General features: G+C 38.9%; 1 protein-coding gene across 1 annotated transcript in view; it reads right to left on the reverse strand.

The window, feature by feature from the left end:
* The window catches only part of MALRD1 (MAM and LDL receptor class A domain containing 1), a 594,562-nt gene that overhangs the window by 135,688 nt on the left and 439,474 nt on the right, over positions 1-19,400 (reverse strand). Inside the window, 1 exon segment of the mRNA XM_036270540.1 lies at positions 7,509-7,710. Coding sequence (XP_036126433.1) covers positions 7,509-7,710 — 202 coding nt within the window.

Below are 19,400 nucleotides of genomic sequence, written 5' to 3' on the forward strand. Positions count from 1 at the left end.
CTTCCAATTTAAATCCAGGGCAGCACACAGGAGATTCTCAACAAACACTGACTCAATGAAAGTCTGACTTATTCAAGTTTACAAACACACCAAGTGGTGAGAAGTCTGCATCTAACTGCAATGACATTCCTGTCGGCCTCACCCTTACACCCCTTTTAACTCCATCACCTTCTCTCTGGACTCTGTCCCTTTCTGTGTCATTCTCTGGTTCCCTTCTGTTGTCTTGCTTCTTTTCAACAAATCCAGTCCATACAATCATAAAATGGTAGAATTGGAAGAGACATAAAAGATGTCTATTTCATTTCCTTGATGAAAAAACATGGTCTAACTGGGGTGGGGACCCTCTGGTCGGCAGACTGTATAAGGCCTGCAAAATCAATACCAGCTAACATCACAGGCCTCACCAAATTAGCCTGACCAAATTTAGAAGGCCAGTTTTCAAGCTGATAATTTTGTATGGCCTGAGAATGATGTTATGAATATCCAAATGGCCCTTGGCAGAGAAAAGATTCCCCAACCCTGGTAAGAAGTTAAAATGACTTTCTTAAAATTACACAATTATTTAGTGACCTAGTAATGATTTAGACTCATGGCTCCAAAGGTTTGGTTCAGTTGTCATCTTTCTGGACCCAGAATCTGTTGGATAATTCACTAATATCTTTTATTTCTCTCTCTCCCTCTCTGTCTCTCTCTGTGTGTCTGTCTCTGTCTCTCTCTTTCTCTCCAAACAGGCATTTAAGAACAAGACTGAAGGGGGAGTTCATTGATGGTAGAAAAGAGAGGTGCCATGTAAATTCACTTGGCAACACCTTTTATTTATTCATCTATCCAATTAACACATTCACTTCTTTATTCATTGACTGAGTATCTACTATATAGCGGGAACTCTTCTAGGCTTATACAACACATAATTGAAGGTGATACAAATGTCGACGATGATGAAAACAGACAAACGTCTCCACCATTCAAGAGATAGACCTGTCCTGGCAATGTTCCAGAGTAATACTTGCTGTTCAAGTGCAGACATGTGAAACAAGAGTGAGAATCTCTGTTCGAAAATGCCGTTAAGAACAACTGTCGTTTAATAGTGAGAATATAAACAAGGAGAGCAAGTGGCGGCCTACTCTCCTTGAATTCCTAATGAATATTATTCTTTATTTTGTTTATCACCTTGCTAGTTGCTATCACTTTCTATTTACCAAGTTAAGATAAAAAACAAGGTGCCCTAGGATAGTATTTCTTTTCTTTGGAATTTGCATTCCTCCCTGAAAATCTATTTCTTTTCGATTCGACAAAAAAAAATCTGGTTAGAAAAATTGTTCATAAAGTCAGTTCCCCAAAACAGAAGTTTTCTCAGCTTTTAAACACACAGCAGCAAATATTGTCATTTACTTTGTTTTTATATAATGGCTCATCAGACTCGGCACTTTTCTTTTTCTTTTTTTTCTTTTTTTATCATTTTTTTTAATCCTCACCCAAGGACATTTTTCGATATTTTGTTCAGATAGAGTGGAAGGGAGAGAGAGGAAGAGAGAGAGAGAGAGAGAGAGAGAGAGAGAGAGAGAGAAACATCGACATGAAAGGGACACATTGAGTGGTTGTCACCCGCACGACCTAACCACGGCTGGGGACAAACTGTAACCGAGGTATGTGCCCTTAGCGGGAATCAAACCCGAGTCTCTCTGGACCACAGGCTGATGCTCTAACCGCTGAGCCAAACAGGCCAGGGCCAGACTCAGCCCTTTTCAACTAGGAATGTCATTGTGTAAGACGAGATGTCTTAGCATACATAAGAATCATTGTTACACTTTTTAAAATGATTATTTAATTGCCTGAAATAGTAACTGAAACTCTTTTAGACGAGACATTTTTCCTAAATCATGACAATAATCATTTCATGGATGAGGAAGATCAGGTCAAATGGGCAGAAATGGGTTTACTGAAGGTTTGAACCCAGTTCTTGGTTATAAAGTAGTCCTCAATGGAGCCACGATGTATGAGCTTCCTAGGGCTGCTGCAACACAGTGTCACAAACTGGGTGCTCAAAGCGACAGGCACTCACTCACAGTCCTGCAGACCGGAAGCTGGAATCCAAGGTGCCGGCTGAGCTACATCCTCTCTGAAGACTCTCTACCAGAACGGTCCTTTCCTTGCTGTCGGCTTCTGGTTTTGCTGACAATCCTTGTCATTCCTGGACCCAGGGAGGTATCAGTTCAAGCTCTGCCTCCTTCACCACACGCTGTTCCCCCTGCATGCCTGTTTCTCTGTCCCTTCTCTTCTCAGGACCCCAGTCCTATTATATTAAGGCCAACCCTACTCCAGTATGAACTCGTCTTAAGTACATCTGGAAAAACCTTGTTTCCAAATAAGGCCACATTCTAAGGTTCTGGGAAGGACATGGGTTTTGGGGGCACACTGTTCAACCCAGGACACCAGTAAACTCTGGTGCTGAGCTCATTTGCTTCCTACCTATCACTCCGGGTCCATTTAAAAGACTCCTGACAAAATTATGTAGAAATGTATCATATCTTCAAGCATCCTATAATCCTCTTCCATTGTTTCAAATACTTCAAAACATCTTATGTATTTTTAAAACCAGTAATATCCTACCAGCTCTGTAAAATGTTTCTTCATCATGGAAAAAAAAAAGGTGACCCTCTTTGTTTCAAATTATAGGAGAAAACAGCAAAGACCTTCAACCCTTGGGAACTCACAGGGCTAAAGAAAACAGACTCTGTGAAAATAAATGCATTTCTCTGCTGACTCAGAATTATTGGAGATGTTTTCCTGCATCAAGAATGCCCCCATTTAGAAAATGTTGTCCTGGAAACTGAAAGTAATTAAAGGGAGAATGGAGAAGTAATAATGCAGAAAGTAAAGATTCTTTGGGGTGATGGAGGGGCTCCTGTTACAGGACAATCTAAGTGGAAAGAAAGCTGCAGGTAGCGTGTGGTGACCAGTGCCGTGTGCCGTGGTTCTACCTTCCGTGGCACCGTGGGAGGGCACAGATTTGGAGGCAGAGCAAGGAAGGTAGTGAAAATGAAGTTGAGAGCTGTTTTCCATCTTAGGATGTTCATCTGGACATAAGGAAAAAGCTGGTAGGCTAAATGTAAAAATCGGGATGTCTTATTATAAGACCTGAACAATGTTACCTAAGGTAATTTAGCTACCTTAGTTCATTTACGTCTAGACTAAGGAAAGATGGAAAAAGCAAGCAGTTTGGGTGGTATACATGGTTCCATCTTCTCTGAGGGCTGAATGAAGAAGAACATCAATGCGTACTGGAAAAATCTATTTAAACGTCTTTTTCCTGCTTTGTTCAATAAACACCCGTGGTAGTGAGGCAGGATAGTAAGAAGGTAGGAAAATTGCGGGGCAAGTGGAGTTGGGAAACTGCGATGGGAAAATTAACAAGGCCAAACAGTTTGGACGACTTGCATCCAGCTAGTGAATCGAGAGAACGTATCTTCCCCAACCAAGGACACTTGAGAGCAAATGGTTTACACCTCTCCTCCCTAACCAGAGAACATGGAGCTGGAATCACCTTGGCCGGGGACAAAAGAGGACAAAGCCCCTATGAATGCCGTCTGTGCCAGCCAAACCCAAGGGCAGATGAGGTTGGGAAACAAATAACACAAACCTCATGAAAGCCAGGCAGACCGAAGATAAATGTGAAACAGTAAAATAGACCAAAGAATAATCCAACCCCCCTGTGCACTCATTTTGACGCATCAGCACATTAAAAATGCACCTGAAAAGCAATGAATAATCTGAAACCCTCCCCTAAGATTCTCAGCTGCAGAGAGAGAGAGAGAAAAAAAAAAGGATATTAAACCCCCAGGACAAAGACTCAAGGCAGGCACCTACTAGAAGTCCCTTCGGGGGCATGGACAACTTTTTCTTCCTCAGGGTCCCCAGGAGACTTGAAGTCGGGGAGCAGTGGGCAGCAGCAGCTCGACCAGGCTCAGCCCTGGGCCCGGATCCGTGCCCACTGTCCTCTGGCCGCCCAGGCAGTAAGGCAGCCCTGCCTGGGCTCCCTGCTCTCCTGTGCCGGTCCGGGAGCCCAGCAGAGCACCGCCCAGGCTCTGCCCTACTGCTGCTTCTGCCCTCAGTCCCCCCTTTGATTCGCTGTCCCAGCTTCAGCACCCCTGCACTCAAACCCGTCTGGACTCAGCTGTGAAGTCTGTCCTCCGGGAAGTCAAGGACCCGCACCCACAGGCCGGCCTCGGGTGGCCCTGCTCCGCCTGGTCCCCGGCCAGCTACAGTGGCACATCCTGTGCTCTCAGGAGTTTTGCATCCTTTTACAACTATGTTTTACTGGAAAACCATCCTATTCTGGGAATTTTCATTCGACACAAATATATCGGAGACAAATGTATCAAAATTTGACTGCTGAATTTTATAGGAAAATAATGCTTCTTTATCCAGCATGGCTAGGAAATGAAGTTTTCCAGGCTCAGTACTAACACTTGAAAAATTTTTTTTTAAAATCCTTACCCAAGAACATGGTTTTACTGACTTTTGAGGGAGAGAGAGAGAGCGAGAGAGAGAGAGAGAGACATCAAAGCGAGAGTGAAACATTGATCAGTTGCCTCCCACACATGCCCCGACCTGGGATGGAACCCGCAACCTGGGTAGGTGCCCTGACTGGGAATTGAACCCATGACTTTTAGTGTAGGGGACAATGCTCAAACCAACTGAGCCACACCGGCCAGGGCAAAGATTGTTTTCATTCAAGGTTACTGAGGCATACATACATCTTTTCTTCTTGAAAGCCTTTAAAAAATCTGTATGAGGAGCGTGACATCAGAATGACGGTTGAATACGGGGCCCTGGCTCCCATCCCCACCCCCTCCCCACAGGCGATGCTCTGGCAGCTATCCATGGACCGGGTGTCTTTGGAGGAGCTTTCAGATCCAGGAAGGACGTTGTGAAATCCCTGTGAGCCCAAGACCAGGAGAGCCACTTTGAGAAGGCAGGACCTCACTGAATGCAATCCTTGCTACAGACGCAAAGTAGTCCTGTCCTCCACTGGACACAGAACGGCCCTGCTTAGCTGAAGTTTTACAGTAGCTCCATTTTCCAAGGGATCTGGGAGGAGCCATGCCTGTCTGTGCCCTCAGTAATAGGCCCACTGCCCTTGGGCTCCACTGGGGGTCTTGGTGCAGTCCTGAGACCTGGCTCCAGTCCCAGACCAGCCCTCCTATAGAAGTTAGAGTCACTCCTGCCCACACAGGGACCAGCTGCACTTGTCTCTGTCCCTGGAAAACAGGCCTGTTAACATGAGTCCTGCCGTGGACCCCGAATCTATCCTGTGATTCAGTTCCAACCCGGCTCTGCCATGGTCCGGGGCAATCCTGCTCACCCAGAAATGTCCAGAGACATGCCTGACTGTGCCCCCAGTGACAGGCCAACTGACCTGGACCTAACTGTGGTTCCTGAGTCAGCCTTGTGACCTGTCTTGAGTCCTGCTCTACCATGATCAAAAGTCAGACCTGCCCCCGCAAGGACCTGGCGAGAACCATACCCACCAGCATGCTCAATAACAGGCCTGCTACTGGACAAGACGCTGGATCTAGAGGCAGCCCTATGATCTAGCTACAGCCCTGCTCTCTGACAGCAATGGAGGCCGTCCTGCACGCCTTGGGACCCACCCAAGAATACAGTGGGAGCCACCTATGTGTAGAGTCCTGGTCGCAGGTCTGCCATCTACTGACTTGATTTCAGACCCAGAAGTGATCCCATGATCTGGCTCCTGCCCTGCTGGACCACGGTCCTGGAGGCGGTCTCATGCACATGGGGGTCCAGCAGGAGCCATGTCCACCTCTATCCCTGCAACAGGCCTGCCAGCCATGTACCCATCTGTGGACCTAGCAGCAGCCATGTGACTCATCTCGACCCCACTAAACTGGGTTCCAAGTTTCCTAGTTCTTGTGTTAGGCTCAGAGGTGAAGTAGATAAGCTCCTCTTGGTCTCGAGGAGCTCAAAATTAGTGAAAACTTATATGTGTGTGTGCATGTGTGTGAGTTCGTGTGTGTGTGTGACAAGAGCTAAGAATGAGCAGTAAAGAAAAGAAACCGAAGATATAGGATATAAGAGCACTGAAAGAATGAAGAAAGTTCAATTCAAGAAGTTGGAGCATTTGAGAATTATTGTGGAAAAACAGTGCTATGCAATGGGAAACATGTTTCTAGGAACCTTGAAGGTCCAGCTAAGGTGATAAACCAAAATTTCCAGTTGTCCCAATGAGCAAAACCATCAGCAATTTGGAAAATACAAATGGTCATGATAATTCAATATTAAAGACAGATAAACTTATTATGACCAAATATGAGCTAAATATTTGTATCTATTCTATAGGGATGGTCTGATAAATACATGCAACATACTTAGCAGAGTTCCTGGCACATAATTAGAACCCAAATTTATGTTAAAATGAAAAACAAAAATAGGACGTAATAGAATTGCTGATTTAGAATGGAATTGAGGTGTTAGATCATTACATCTGGAATTGTTAAGAAAAAAGTATAAAGAGAGGTTTTGTTTTTTAATTTTTTTGAAGAAAGCATGAAGCATTGAAAATCTAGAATTATATTTTTCTTGTTAATTATGTTGGAAACCCCTGGGTTTAGAAGGAGTAATCAAGAAGTAGAATACCCATGAATTAGATGAAAATGTTAACCCTAAATTTTCAAAAGGTATTACAAGGTCCAGAATGTAGCTATGAGGGTTGGTTAATGAGGAAAATTATTTATGAAGGTGACTAGAACTGAAGGTCAGTGTCTTACACGGGCTGGATCACCTGGAAGTTGAGATTCCCAGGATTTAGGGTAAAAAGAAAAATCATAAAAAGAATAACCCAGATGTGTGGCTAGAACAAAATTTTGGAAGCGGTATCAAGGAGAAAGACAATGACCCTACTGTCTAGCACTGAAATTTTGAAGACTAAAGTTATTAAAGGACAAAGAGCCATTTAAGTGGAAACATCTTACGCAGCAGAAATTCGGGTTTCAGTTTAGGGGATGATTTCTTGGAAAAGGAGTTAGTGACAGGATTTTCATTTCCTTTATGCAGTAGACTAAGAATTCCAGATTGCAGAGTAGAAATGGGAGGAGGGAAGGAGCCGAGGGAAGCGGTGAAGTGGATATGGATGGAAAAGACAGTCGGGAACATGATAGGTGACCATAGGTGTCTTTGCCTTGTGCAATTACTGCAAACCTTAGGAAGGGGAGTAGACAGTAAAGTTATATTAATGAAACTAAATTTCTGCCATGATTTTAAAAACACATTAGTCAAAATTATTTTGTTGCCCAGATGACATAACAATTTCATAATGAAGTGTCATGGGCAGAAAAACTTTACTCCTACCATACAGACTGGTCTTTCTTTACTATATGACTAGGACTGAACGTGGAAAGAAAGGAAATTCCTCAGAAATTCACAATTCTTGTGTATTTAGATATAAAAAACTAAATGTGCATATACCACTATTTGAAGGAATCACTTACCTCCAAATACACATTCTGGGGTAAAGGAGATGTCATCAAGGGCAATAAAGATGTCTTCATTTCCACTCAAATCAGCTTCAAATGTCACCTTAAATGGACTGTTACTGGAGAGATGTACATGTCCGTACATCCAACCGGTTCTTTCATTGCCAATCACTGACCACACAGGGATGTTCAGTCCAGATTCCTCAATGGTATACACCTAATAATGGGTGAGAAAAAACAACTCTATGGTTTGGATATTAGAAGTATACTTGGGCATCTTCTACAAAGGCAGTAGAATCTTCTCAGAGTGAATGGGAACCACTATCAAATTGTTTTTGCTTATTTCCATGGGCTTTAAGAAAGAAGTAGGCCTGGAGGGTATTCTAAACTGAGTTGATGTTTTCAGGTTTTTGACATGTGGGGACTAATTTTATTTCTCTATAATGTATGCTGTCAGCTGCTACAGATTAAAATACGACTAGTCCTTCTCTTTAATTGGCCGTGTGATAAACCTACCATCTCAAAAGCATGGCTTGGTGGTCCAAAGGAGAATCTTGGAGCCATACTGCCTGCATTGGAATCCCGATTCTGCTTTCTGTGGGCATTTGGATTATTAACAAGAGAACAGAGTCTGGCAAAGTGACAGCTCAATACCTTGACGATCATATTGTCTATATGTATGTACCGTGGTCATGACGTGAGCCTATGGGTATTTTCCATTAAGTAAACCTTTGGTTTGTCATATTAATTTCTGTATATCAAATTGGACACGGTAAAAACTATAACTGTTCAAGCATTTGAAAAGCTAGTGGTGGTGTACAACTAGAATTTCTCATTGCTAAAGAACATCATCTGTGTTTGACTAAGGTCATCTAACTAGAGGACAATCCTCATGGTCTATGACTCTGAGTAATTTCAGAAACCTAAGTAATGTGGAGGAAATATTTAACATTTTCACAGAAAATCTTCCTGAAATTACTTAACATCAATATTCAGGATGTTTTAAAGTGCAAGGACTAACAGATGCAACAAAGAAGAAATGAAATAGAAATACAGTTAGCTTTAAAACCAACCACTGTGCCAAGTTCTAATCATTTTTTTGAACAGTAAAAACAGTTCAAAATAAAAACAACATCATTTATATCTCTCTTCAAATAAAAATCTCTACTTAAACAACAAAAAAGGTAAATCTGAAAAGATGTTCTTATATTTTCTTTTATACTTAACTTTTACAGTTATTAGTTTCCTAGATGCTGTGTGTGTGTGTGTGTGTGTGTGTGTGACTCAGAGAAAATACATGGATAGTAATTTTCTTCCATTGTAATAGTCTTTTTGTTCAATGACATTCCCCTTTGTTAAAAATCTCACTTTCTTGCTTTTTTTCTTAGTGTCAAAATTTATCTACAGATAATTTATCCTGTAAAAGTTTACCCAAAATGTATACTATCATAAGGAGATAATACCACTCATCTTGCTACATATGATATTATATTGACATTCCAGAAATACTACCAAGAACTGCCAAAAAATCCAGACTCGGAAATTAAGCATGTTGTCAATGTTCACCACTACAAAAAGTCTAAAGTCAAATCAGAAACTCCATTGTTAATGGAAGTTAAACAAAACACCAAAAATAAATCAAGGCGGATAAACAGAAAAAAAAAAAATAGAAAACTTGCACAGTTTGAAAATCGAAAAAGTGAGACTACAACACCGACGTTTTGGGGAAACAGATATTTCTTAAGCCAAAGTCACTTTTTATATTAATTTCTCAATGAATTAAATGTGCTAAGACTCAGCATGAAAGGAATCTGGGTCAGTTGACTGTTTCCAGTCTCACAAGAGTGAATACTCATCCTAAAGAGTCTTCAGCTCTAGGATTTGTTTAGTTGTCAAATGTATGCAAACTTCCCCCCACGATTTTTAAACTTCAAAATAAAAAGATATGAAACTTTCACTTCAACTTGATAACAGTACAATTCTTCCACCGTTTCTTTTATTGCCAATCAACAACCACACAGGGATGTTTAGTCCCGATTCCTCTATGGTATACACCGAATCATGAGTTATTTTATTTTTTTTCTTTTTGGTACGTGCCCCTAGCGGGAACAGAACCCAGGACTCTCTGGTCAGCAGGCCATTGCTCCAAGCACAGAGTCAAACCAGCCAGGGCATGAGTTATTTTTGCATAAATCCTAGGTTAATTCACAAAGGTTTAAAAATAAATAACTTTTACTTTATTTATTTTGTAACTTCATTTCTGCAAAAATCAGTTCAAAAAATAATTGTATGAAATATAACCCCAACATTTCTATTTCCCCCCAAAACTCTAGCATATATGTATTTTATTGATCCATGTATCTATTTTATTTACACTTTATTTTATTCTCTGTTTTCAGTCTTTTAAATCTTGAATCAATCCTGCATGCTCTGGCCAAATTCCCTTTTCTTTCATTGTCCTTTCACTCTACTCCTCAAAACCTCACCAGGACACCCCCTGACAGATGACAACTCCCCCCACCCCCGCAGACCCCATCACAAGCATTAACTCCCCAAAGAATATCAATCGATCTTATCTCATTATTCCACTCTAATATAGTCCAAGTAAATTCTGATCAACTTCACTAACTAATTAGGTGATTGAAGTGAAACTCTGACAAATTCATGGGATGTTGTAATAATAACATGTATTTATAATACCATCATTATATTAAGTTGAACAATTGTACATTATATCAAGTGTTTCTGCAGCCACAATGACCAAAGAAAAAATTAGGAGGCTCATTTAAGGACTCTATATAATGTTGGTCAGTGAGAAACCCACCAAGGCTAAAATTATTGTATGTATTTCTTGTCTTTCAATAGAAATAAAATTCATTGGCTCTTAAGAGTTTGTATGTATGTGTGTGTGTGAGATAACTCTCAGGAAGAGATTTTTTAAAATAACTTTTAAACTTCTATTTGAAAAAGCAAAATGGCTAATATCCTTTAAAGGCAATTAATTATCATTTCATTTGTTTCTAATTTTATATTTTGTTACACACATTTTACTGAAAAACCAATTTATCCTGTAACAATAACTTTTTATTTGAAGTACTTTTCTAAAACCAATTGTGGGATGAATAATTTGGCTATTTCTGTTCTAAAATTCTAAATTTGGTTCAACATATACTCATTAATATAGTGATAATGAACATTATATATTATAATCTAATCATTTGTTATGAAATTTTTAAAAAAACATGTATTCAAAGAATATATAAATACATATATTATAATGAAGTTTATATATTTTAATATATAAAGATTATATTATATGCAAGGGTGATAAAGCAACTGCTTATACTTTAGGAGAAAAAAGACTTGAAGAAAACTTGCTGAATAAAAAAGAAATAGACTAAAATGATGCCTTAATACATATTATCTTATTAAATGTATAAATTTATGTTTATGGAAAAATTTATGAAAGCAACTTCTCAGCACTGAAACAAACATACTTTTGGATGAAAACATTCAAAAACAGATATGAAGAGGTAATAGAAAACATGAATGTTAATGATTAAAGAAATCTCTTTGGAGACCCAAAGACAACAGGGAAGACAATGACAAAGACAACAGGGGAATTTTAACTCCTGATATCTACCCTTACAGCAAAGAGTAGACACAGCCTAATCTCTCGCCAGATAAACATAAAACCTCTCACTAAAAGCCTAATTCCTTCTACTCCAGTGCATCATGTCAGGCTGTCAAAAAATTACAAAGCATGTTAAAAGACAAAAAACACAGTTCAAGAGATGGAGCAGACATCAGAACCAGATTTAGATATGGCAAAAATATTGAAACCCTCAGACATAAGTATGAGTAATAAGCTAAGAGCTATAATGGTAAAAGTGGAAAACATGCAAGAATGTATTGATAAAGTAAACAGAGAGATAGAAACTCTAAGACAGAATCAAAAGGAAATGCTAGGAATAATAAATGAAGAACAGAAATGAAGTATGCCTTTAATGGGCATATAAATAGATTGGACACAGTAGAGAAAAGAATCAGTGATGTTAAAGATATATCAATAGAAGCTAAATCTGAAATATAAAAAACAACAAACGCAAAAAATGAAGCAAAATATCCAAACACTGTAGAATAGTTACAAAATTGTCACATACATACTGTGAATGCCAGAAGAAGAAAGAAAGAAAGAACAGGAAAAATATGTAAGTGATAATGAATGATACTTTTCTAAAATTAATAATAGATAATAAACCACAGATCCTGGAAGATCTGAGAACACAAAGCAGAATTAATACCAGACTGGTATTTGTCTACACCGAGGCATATATACCCAAACTGCAAAGAATCAAAGATAAAAAGAGAATCTTGAAGGAAACCAGAGGAATAAAATGCCTTAGTTATAGATGATCAAGGATAAGAATGACATCATTTTTCTTTTTCAGAAACCATGCAAACAAGAAGACCGTGAAATGAAATATTAAAAGTGCTGAAAGAAAAAACCTTCAACCTGGAATTATGTATCCAGCAAAATTATCCAGCAAAATAAACAAGAAATCAAGATTTTCTCATACAGACAAAAGTTGAGGATAATTTTGCTAGTAGATCTGCCTTGCGAGTAGAGTTAAAAGAAGTTCTTCAGAAAGAAGGAAGATGACATCAGTCTTGAAAATCAGATCTGCATAAAGAAGAGCGTTAGAGAAAGAACACATGATGGTAAATGAAATCTTTTATTTTTCTTATTTGAATTGATCTAATAAATAACTGTGTGTTCAAAATAATAATGGTAAGAATTTATTCGGTGATTTTAGTGTTTGGGTCAGTGGAATGAACGGCAGCATGTTATAAAAGATGGAAGGGAGGAATTGAGAATCCTGTGTTATAAGGTATTTGCACTACCCATGAAGCGGTATAGTGTTATTTGAAAATGGACTTAGATTATTTATAAATGCATGCTGCAAACTCATAAGCCAATAATAAAATAAGATTAAAAGAAGTATTACTGATATGCTAAGAGAGGAAAAAAGAAATCATATAAAATACTCAATTAAAATACAAAAGGCAAAAAAGAGTGGGGACAAAAAAGAGGAAAAGTTCAGTAAATATAAAACAATAACAAATATAGTAGATTTTAATTCTACTATCAATAATCATTTTAAATGTGTTTTGTAAATACACCACTTAAAAAACAGCGATTGTTAGAATAAACTAAAAAACAAGGCTCAATTGTATTTTTATCAAAAATCTAAATTAAATATAAAGACACAAATAGATTAGAATCAAAGGGATAGAAAAAGATATACCATAATAATATTAATGAAAAGAAAGCTGGAAAAGCTATAACAACTTTGGGCAAGTAGACTTCACAGACAGGGAAGTTATTAGGGACAAAGGATATTATATAATGAGAAAGTCATCAATCCTCTAAGTTGACATAACAATCCTGAATGTGTATGCATCTAACAACAGCATCAGATGAGGCAAAAACTGGTAGAACTTTAAGGAGACTTCAATATCCCTCTATCAGTAATTGACAGATCAGGAAGCAACAAATTTATAAGGACACAGTTAAAATCAATAGCATCAATCAACTGGATCTAATTTACATTTATAGACTACTTCATCCAGGAACAGTAGAATATCCCTTCTTCTCAAACTCACAGGGAATAACAACATTTGGGACCACAGAAGAGACTGTAGCAAATTTAAAAGAACGAAAATCATACAATATTTGCTATCAGATTACAGTGTAATTTAACAAGAAATCAACAACAGGAAGATAGCTGGAAAACCTCCAGAGGCTTGGAGATTATACAACATATTTCTCAATAACACATAGGTTAAAGAAAAAGTCACAAGAAAAACCGAAAGCATCTCAAACTAAATGAAGATGGGACTACATCTCATCAAATTTGTGGAGCAACTCTTATAGAGAAATTTTACAGAATTAAGTGAATATAGTAAAAAGTAAGAAAGATCTAAAATCAATCATCTAAGCTGGTTCTTTGAAAAGAGTAATGAAATTGCTAAACTTCTAGGCAGGTTACCTAAGGGAAAAGGAGAGAAGACACAAATATTAGAAATGAAAAGGAACCATCACTATTTATCTCCTGAGAGAATAATAAGGATCATTACTAACAACTCTAGTACTACAAATTTGATAATCTAGACAAAACTGACCAACTTCTTGAAAATTACATCTACCAACACTCAGACAAGAAAAATGAGATAATTTAAATAAGACTACATTCATTAATGAAATGAATCAATCATTAATAACCTTCCAAAATAGCAAAATCAGGCCCAATGAGTTCACTTGTGAATTCTAGCCGACATTTAAGAAAGAAATTACATCAATTCTCCATAATCATATTCATAAAATAGAAGCAGAGGGAACCTTTTCAAATTTATTCTGTGAGGCCAGCTGTCCTCTAATATCGAAAGCAGACAAAGGCATAACCAGAAAGAAAAACTACACACCAATATCTCCCATGAACATAGATGCAAAAATATTCAACAAAATGTTAGCAAATTGAATCCAACAATGTATGAAAAGAGTTATATACAACCACCAGAAGGGATTAATCCCAGGTGTGTTAGTTTGGAAATATTAGAAAATCAATTAATGTAATATATGATATCAGCAGGATATAAAAGAAAAATTATAAAATTATATAGATAGATGCAGAAAAAGCATACGGCAAAATCCAAAACCCATTTATGATAATAATTATTGGGAAATTAGGAGTAGGAAAGGAGCTTCCTTAACTTGATAAAGAACATCTACAAAGAACCTACAATTAACCTGTGGTAGGAAAAGAGATACTTTCCTGCTAAGATCAGGAACAAGCAAGGATGTCTGCTCTTACTGCTTTTATTCAAGATTGTACTGGAATTCTAGTTAATGAAGTAAAAGAAGAAAAATAAATAAAAGGTATACTGATTATGAAGAAATAAACATGCCTTTGCTTGCAAGTGACATAATTATATATATATATAGAAAATCCAAAGAATCAACAGCTCCTGAAACTAATAAGCAATTTACAGTGAGGTTGCAAGATACAAGGTTAATACACAAAGGTAACCTATTTTCTTGTATTCTAACAATGAACAATTGGATTTAAAATTAAAAACACAGTACAATTTATATTAGCCCGTAAAAAAAGAAATATGTGTATAAATGTAGCCCAAAAGTACATGACCTATATGAAGAACACTACAAAACTAATGGAAAAAAAAACCCAGAAGATCTAAATAAGTGCATGATATTCCATGAGGAAGACTAAATATTTTCAAGATGTAAGTTCTTCCCAAATTGATGTGTAGACTGTTTAATCTCTGTCAAAATCTCAACAGGTTATTTTGAGGTTATTGACAAACTCATTGCAGAGTTTCCACAGAAAGGCAGAAGACCCAGAACAGCCAACCTAACACTGAAGGGAAAGAACCAAGTCAGGGAACTGACACCACCGGACTGCAGGACATTATGTCAAGCTGCACAAATGAAGACAGCGTGGTGCTGGTGACAGAACAGAGCCTGAACCTCCAGACCCACATAAAAAGAGTCAACTGATCTTTGACAAAGGAAAAAAAGGCAATTAACTGAGGAGGGTTAGTTTTTCAACAAATGGTACTGGAACAACTAGACATCCACCTGCAAAAAATTATTCTGGACACAAAGCTTCCAAGTGTCATCGAAATTAACTCAAAATGGTTCCTAGACCTAAAATTCAACCACAAAACTATAAAACTTCTAGAAGACACTATAGAAAAAAAATCCGGGTGATCTTGTTTTTGATGATGATTTTTTAAATATACAAAACCAAAATCATGGACCATGAATTAAAAAATTGGTAAGTTGGATTTCATTGAAATTAAAAACTTCTGCTCTGTGAAAGAAACTGATTTGAGAATGCAGAGACTGGAGACAATATTTAAAACACACATTTGATCAAGTACTGGGATCTAAAATTAAAAAAAAAAAAAAAAAGCACCTTTAAAACTCAAAAAAAAAGAAAACAAACTACCCAGTTAAATAATGCACAAAAGATCTGAACAGACACCTCAGCAAGGAAGTGCTACAGATGGAAAATAAGCGTAAAACACTCAACATCATGTGTCATCGGGGAAGTGCAATGAACACACCTATTAGAATTCAAGCTGAAAACTCCCAAGGCTGGGAGGAGCAGCAGAAGCTCCCTCTCTGCTGGTGGGGTGCACCCCGGTGCAGCCACTTTAGAAAAGTCTTTTGCAGTTTCCTTCAAACCTAAACACACTTTTAACATATGATCCCGTGACTGTGCTCTTTGGTACTTACCCAAAGGAACTGAAAACGTATATTGGCACAAAACCCTGCATGTGAATGTTTATAGTAACTTGACTTATAATGTTGAAAATTGGAAGTAACCAATAGGTTCTTCAACAGAGGAATGCATAAACATAGTTTGGTATATCTATACATGGGAATCTTATTCAGTGATGAAAGAAAAATGAGCTATCAAGCCACAAAGAGACTTGAAGGAACTCAAGTGCATTTTTCTAAGTGAAAGAAGCCAATCTGCAAAGGCTGTAAAATGATAAAACTTCTAGAGGACAACATAGGAGAAAATCTAGCTGACCTTGGGTTTTGCTTTCTTTTTTCATAAGAGATCAGTTTATGGATAATAGTATGGGGAGTTTGCCAGGACCTGAAGTGATGAGCTTCCCAGGAATAGACCAACAGACAGGAGTGACCCACATAAATAAGCAGACAGACAAACAGAGGGAGAGAGGAACAAAGTCAAATGGGCAAGAGGCCCAGACACAGGCTTTGCCTGAAGAAGCTGTCTGGGCTGCAGATCTAGCTCTGTCCTTGGAACCTGGGGACAGACAGGGCTGGCAGAGGCCTCAGTTCTTGTAGGATCCCTTCTCCTCGCTTTCTCCTATTCCTCACCCGCAGGCCAGGACCTTTGGCAGGTGGTATTTCCAGGATTAGGGAATGGTTGGTCTGCGGGTGGGTTGCAGAGGGTCAAGGCTATTGGAGGCTCCCTGGGTTTGGTGGCCTTGGCTGCAGCACTGTGGGGAATCTGGTCAGGCACCAGGCACCGAGGTGGGGCGCAGCTCAGCAGGGCCCCTGTGTCCAGGGCAAGCCCCCCGACCCTGCCGGACACACCATTATAGTACAATAAATTTAGGTATGACTGTAAGTGCATGCATTTCTGGGAAAGGTAAAACTATAAATGCAGTAAAAAAGATCAGTGGTTGTCCTGGTCAGGTGGCTGAGTAGGTTGGAGCATCATCCTGTCCACCAAAAGTCTTTGGGCTCAATTCCCAGTCAGGGCACAGACCTAAGTTGTGGGTTCAATCCCCTGTAGGAACATGCATGATAGGAGGTCAGCAACCCATTGATGCTTTTCTTTTCTTTTTCTTTTTTTTTTTAATTTTTATTTCTTTATCCTCAGTCAAGGACATTTTTTCATTTTTTGTTCAGATAGAGCAGAAGGGAGAGAGAGGAAGAGACAGAGAGAAACATTGACGTGAAAGGGACACATACAGTGGTTGCCACCCGCATGACCCAACCAGAGCCGGGGACAAACTGCAACTGAGGTACGTGCCCTTAGTGGGAACCGAACCCGGGTCTCTCTGGACCACAGGCTGACGCTCTAACCACTGAGCAAAACCAGCCAGGGCTGATGTTTCTCTCTTGCATCTTCTTTCTCTCTCTCTCTCTCTCTTTCCCTTCCTCTCTCTCCAAGATCAATAAAAACAAACAAATATATCCTCAGGTGTGGGGTGGTAGGGAGGAATGAATAGGTGGAGCAGGGGCAGTTTTAGGCCAGTGACACTATTCTGCGTGACACTCTGGATATATGTCATTACACATTTGTGAAAACCCATGGAATATACAGCAGAAAGGATGAACTCAAATGTAAACTATGGACTTGAATTATTAATAAAGCATTAAGATTGGCTCATCAGTTGTAACAAACGTACCACAATAATGTAAGATGTTAAAAACAGAGGAAACTTAGGGGTAGGGAACGTAAGGGGGGATGTGGAACTGGGTGCGTGCTGTTGAGATCTTCTGTAACCCTAAAACTGCTAGAGATAAAGTCTACTGATTTAAAAGTAAGCAAAAATATGCAAGTACAGAGCTAGTGTAGAATTTTTCTTACTTGTTTTCATTCGCTCAATTGCCAAATTAGTTGGAAAGTCACAAATGTCTTATCCATTTGAACAATTATTCAAATGGTCACTTGGTCCCTCTAAACACATTTACTCACTGTCTTCCCTCTTTCCATCACACTTTCTAATTTTTGCTGTTTGTATTTTATTTATTTTTTAATCCTCACCCGAGGACATTTTCCCTTTTTTTTTTTTTTTTTTTTTTTTCAGATAGAGTGGGAGGGAGAGAGAGGAAGAGAGAGAGAAACATCGAAGTAAAAGGTACACATGGAGTGGCTGCCACTCGCCAGACCCAGCTGGGGCCGGAGACAAACTGCAACCGAGGTACGTGCCCTTAGTGGGAACCGAACCTGAGTCTCTCTGGACTGCAGGCCGACACTCTAACCACTGAACCAAACTGGCCAGGGCTCTAATTTTAGCTGTATTTATAAGTCAGGTAGCACATCATCTCTAATTTTGCCAATGTCAACTACTTTCCACAGGTCCCTCTTTGAAGACCTAGCAACTTTGCTTGATCAGAGGCACGAACGATCAAAGTACCAGGTACATTTAAGTATCAAAGGAAGCACTAAAGAACTTAGTTCATAATAACAACTTTTTAGAACTGGGCCCCAAAGCACAGTTAATAAGAACATCCTTATAATGGTACAAAAGTTTCTTCAAGATTTCTCTCCCCTGCCCCTCTCCTCTTATTACTCTGTCCCTCTCTGTGCCTAGCCACAAGGCTCTCTTGCCAGGCCTCCTAAACACCGGGAACACTCAAACTTAAGGCATTGCACTATTTCTTCTGTCTGAACTGTTCTGCCACCTGCAGCTTATATTTGCATGCCTCACTCCCTCAGCTCCTTGAAGGGTTTGCTCAAAATGTATATTCTTACTGCAGCCCACTCTGGCTGTGGTTTTGAAAATGAGCCCATATAAAGCTCCAACAATCCTCTTATTCTGCTTTACTTTGTTACCGTTGTTTTGTTTATTTTACTGAATTTATTGGGGTGACATTGGTTAATAAAATTATATAGGTTTCAAGTTGTCAGTTCTATAAAGCATCATCTGTATATTGTATCGTGTGCACACCGCCCAAAGTCAGACCTCCTTCTGTCACCATCTATCCTCCTTTGACCCTCTGCTTCCTCCCCCACCCCCTTCCCCTCTAGAATCACATGCTGTTGACTGTGTCTATGAGTGTTCTCCTTTTCTTTGCTTAATCCCTTGAGCTTTCTTACCCAGCCTTCCAGCTCCTCTCCTCTCTAACAGCTGTTAGTCTGCTTTCTGTACCTGTGAGTCTGTTTCTATTTTTGTTTGTTTATGTGTTTGGTTAATTAGATCCCATATATAAGTGGGATCATGTGATACTTGTCTTTCTCTTGACTGTCTTACTTCACTTGGCATAATACCATCTAGGTCCATCCATGCTGTTGCAAAGGATAAAATTTTCTTCATTTTTATGGCTGCATTGTATTTCATTGTGTAAATGTACCAAACCTTTTTTGTATATGTATATACTGATAGACACCTGGGCTGCTTCCAAATCTTGGCTATTGTAAATAATGCTGCAATGAACATAGGGGTGCATGTTTCTTTGAATTAATGTTTTCGGTTTCTTTGAATATATTCCCAGGAGTGCAATTTCTGGATCATAATAAATTTCCACTTTTAATTTTTTGAGGAAACTCTATACTGTTTCCACAGTTGCTACACCAGTCTGCATTCCCACCAACAGTGCACAAGGTTCCCTTT

The sequence above is a fragment of the Molossus molossus genome, unplaced genomic scaffold, assembly GCF_014108415.1.
Source record: "Molossus molossus isolate mMolMol1 unplaced genomic scaffold, mMolMol1.p scaffold_m16_p_1, whole genome shotgun sequence".
Classification (NCBI taxonomy): Eukaryota; Metazoa; Chordata; class Mammalia; order Chiroptera; family Molossidae; genus Molossus; species Molossus molossus.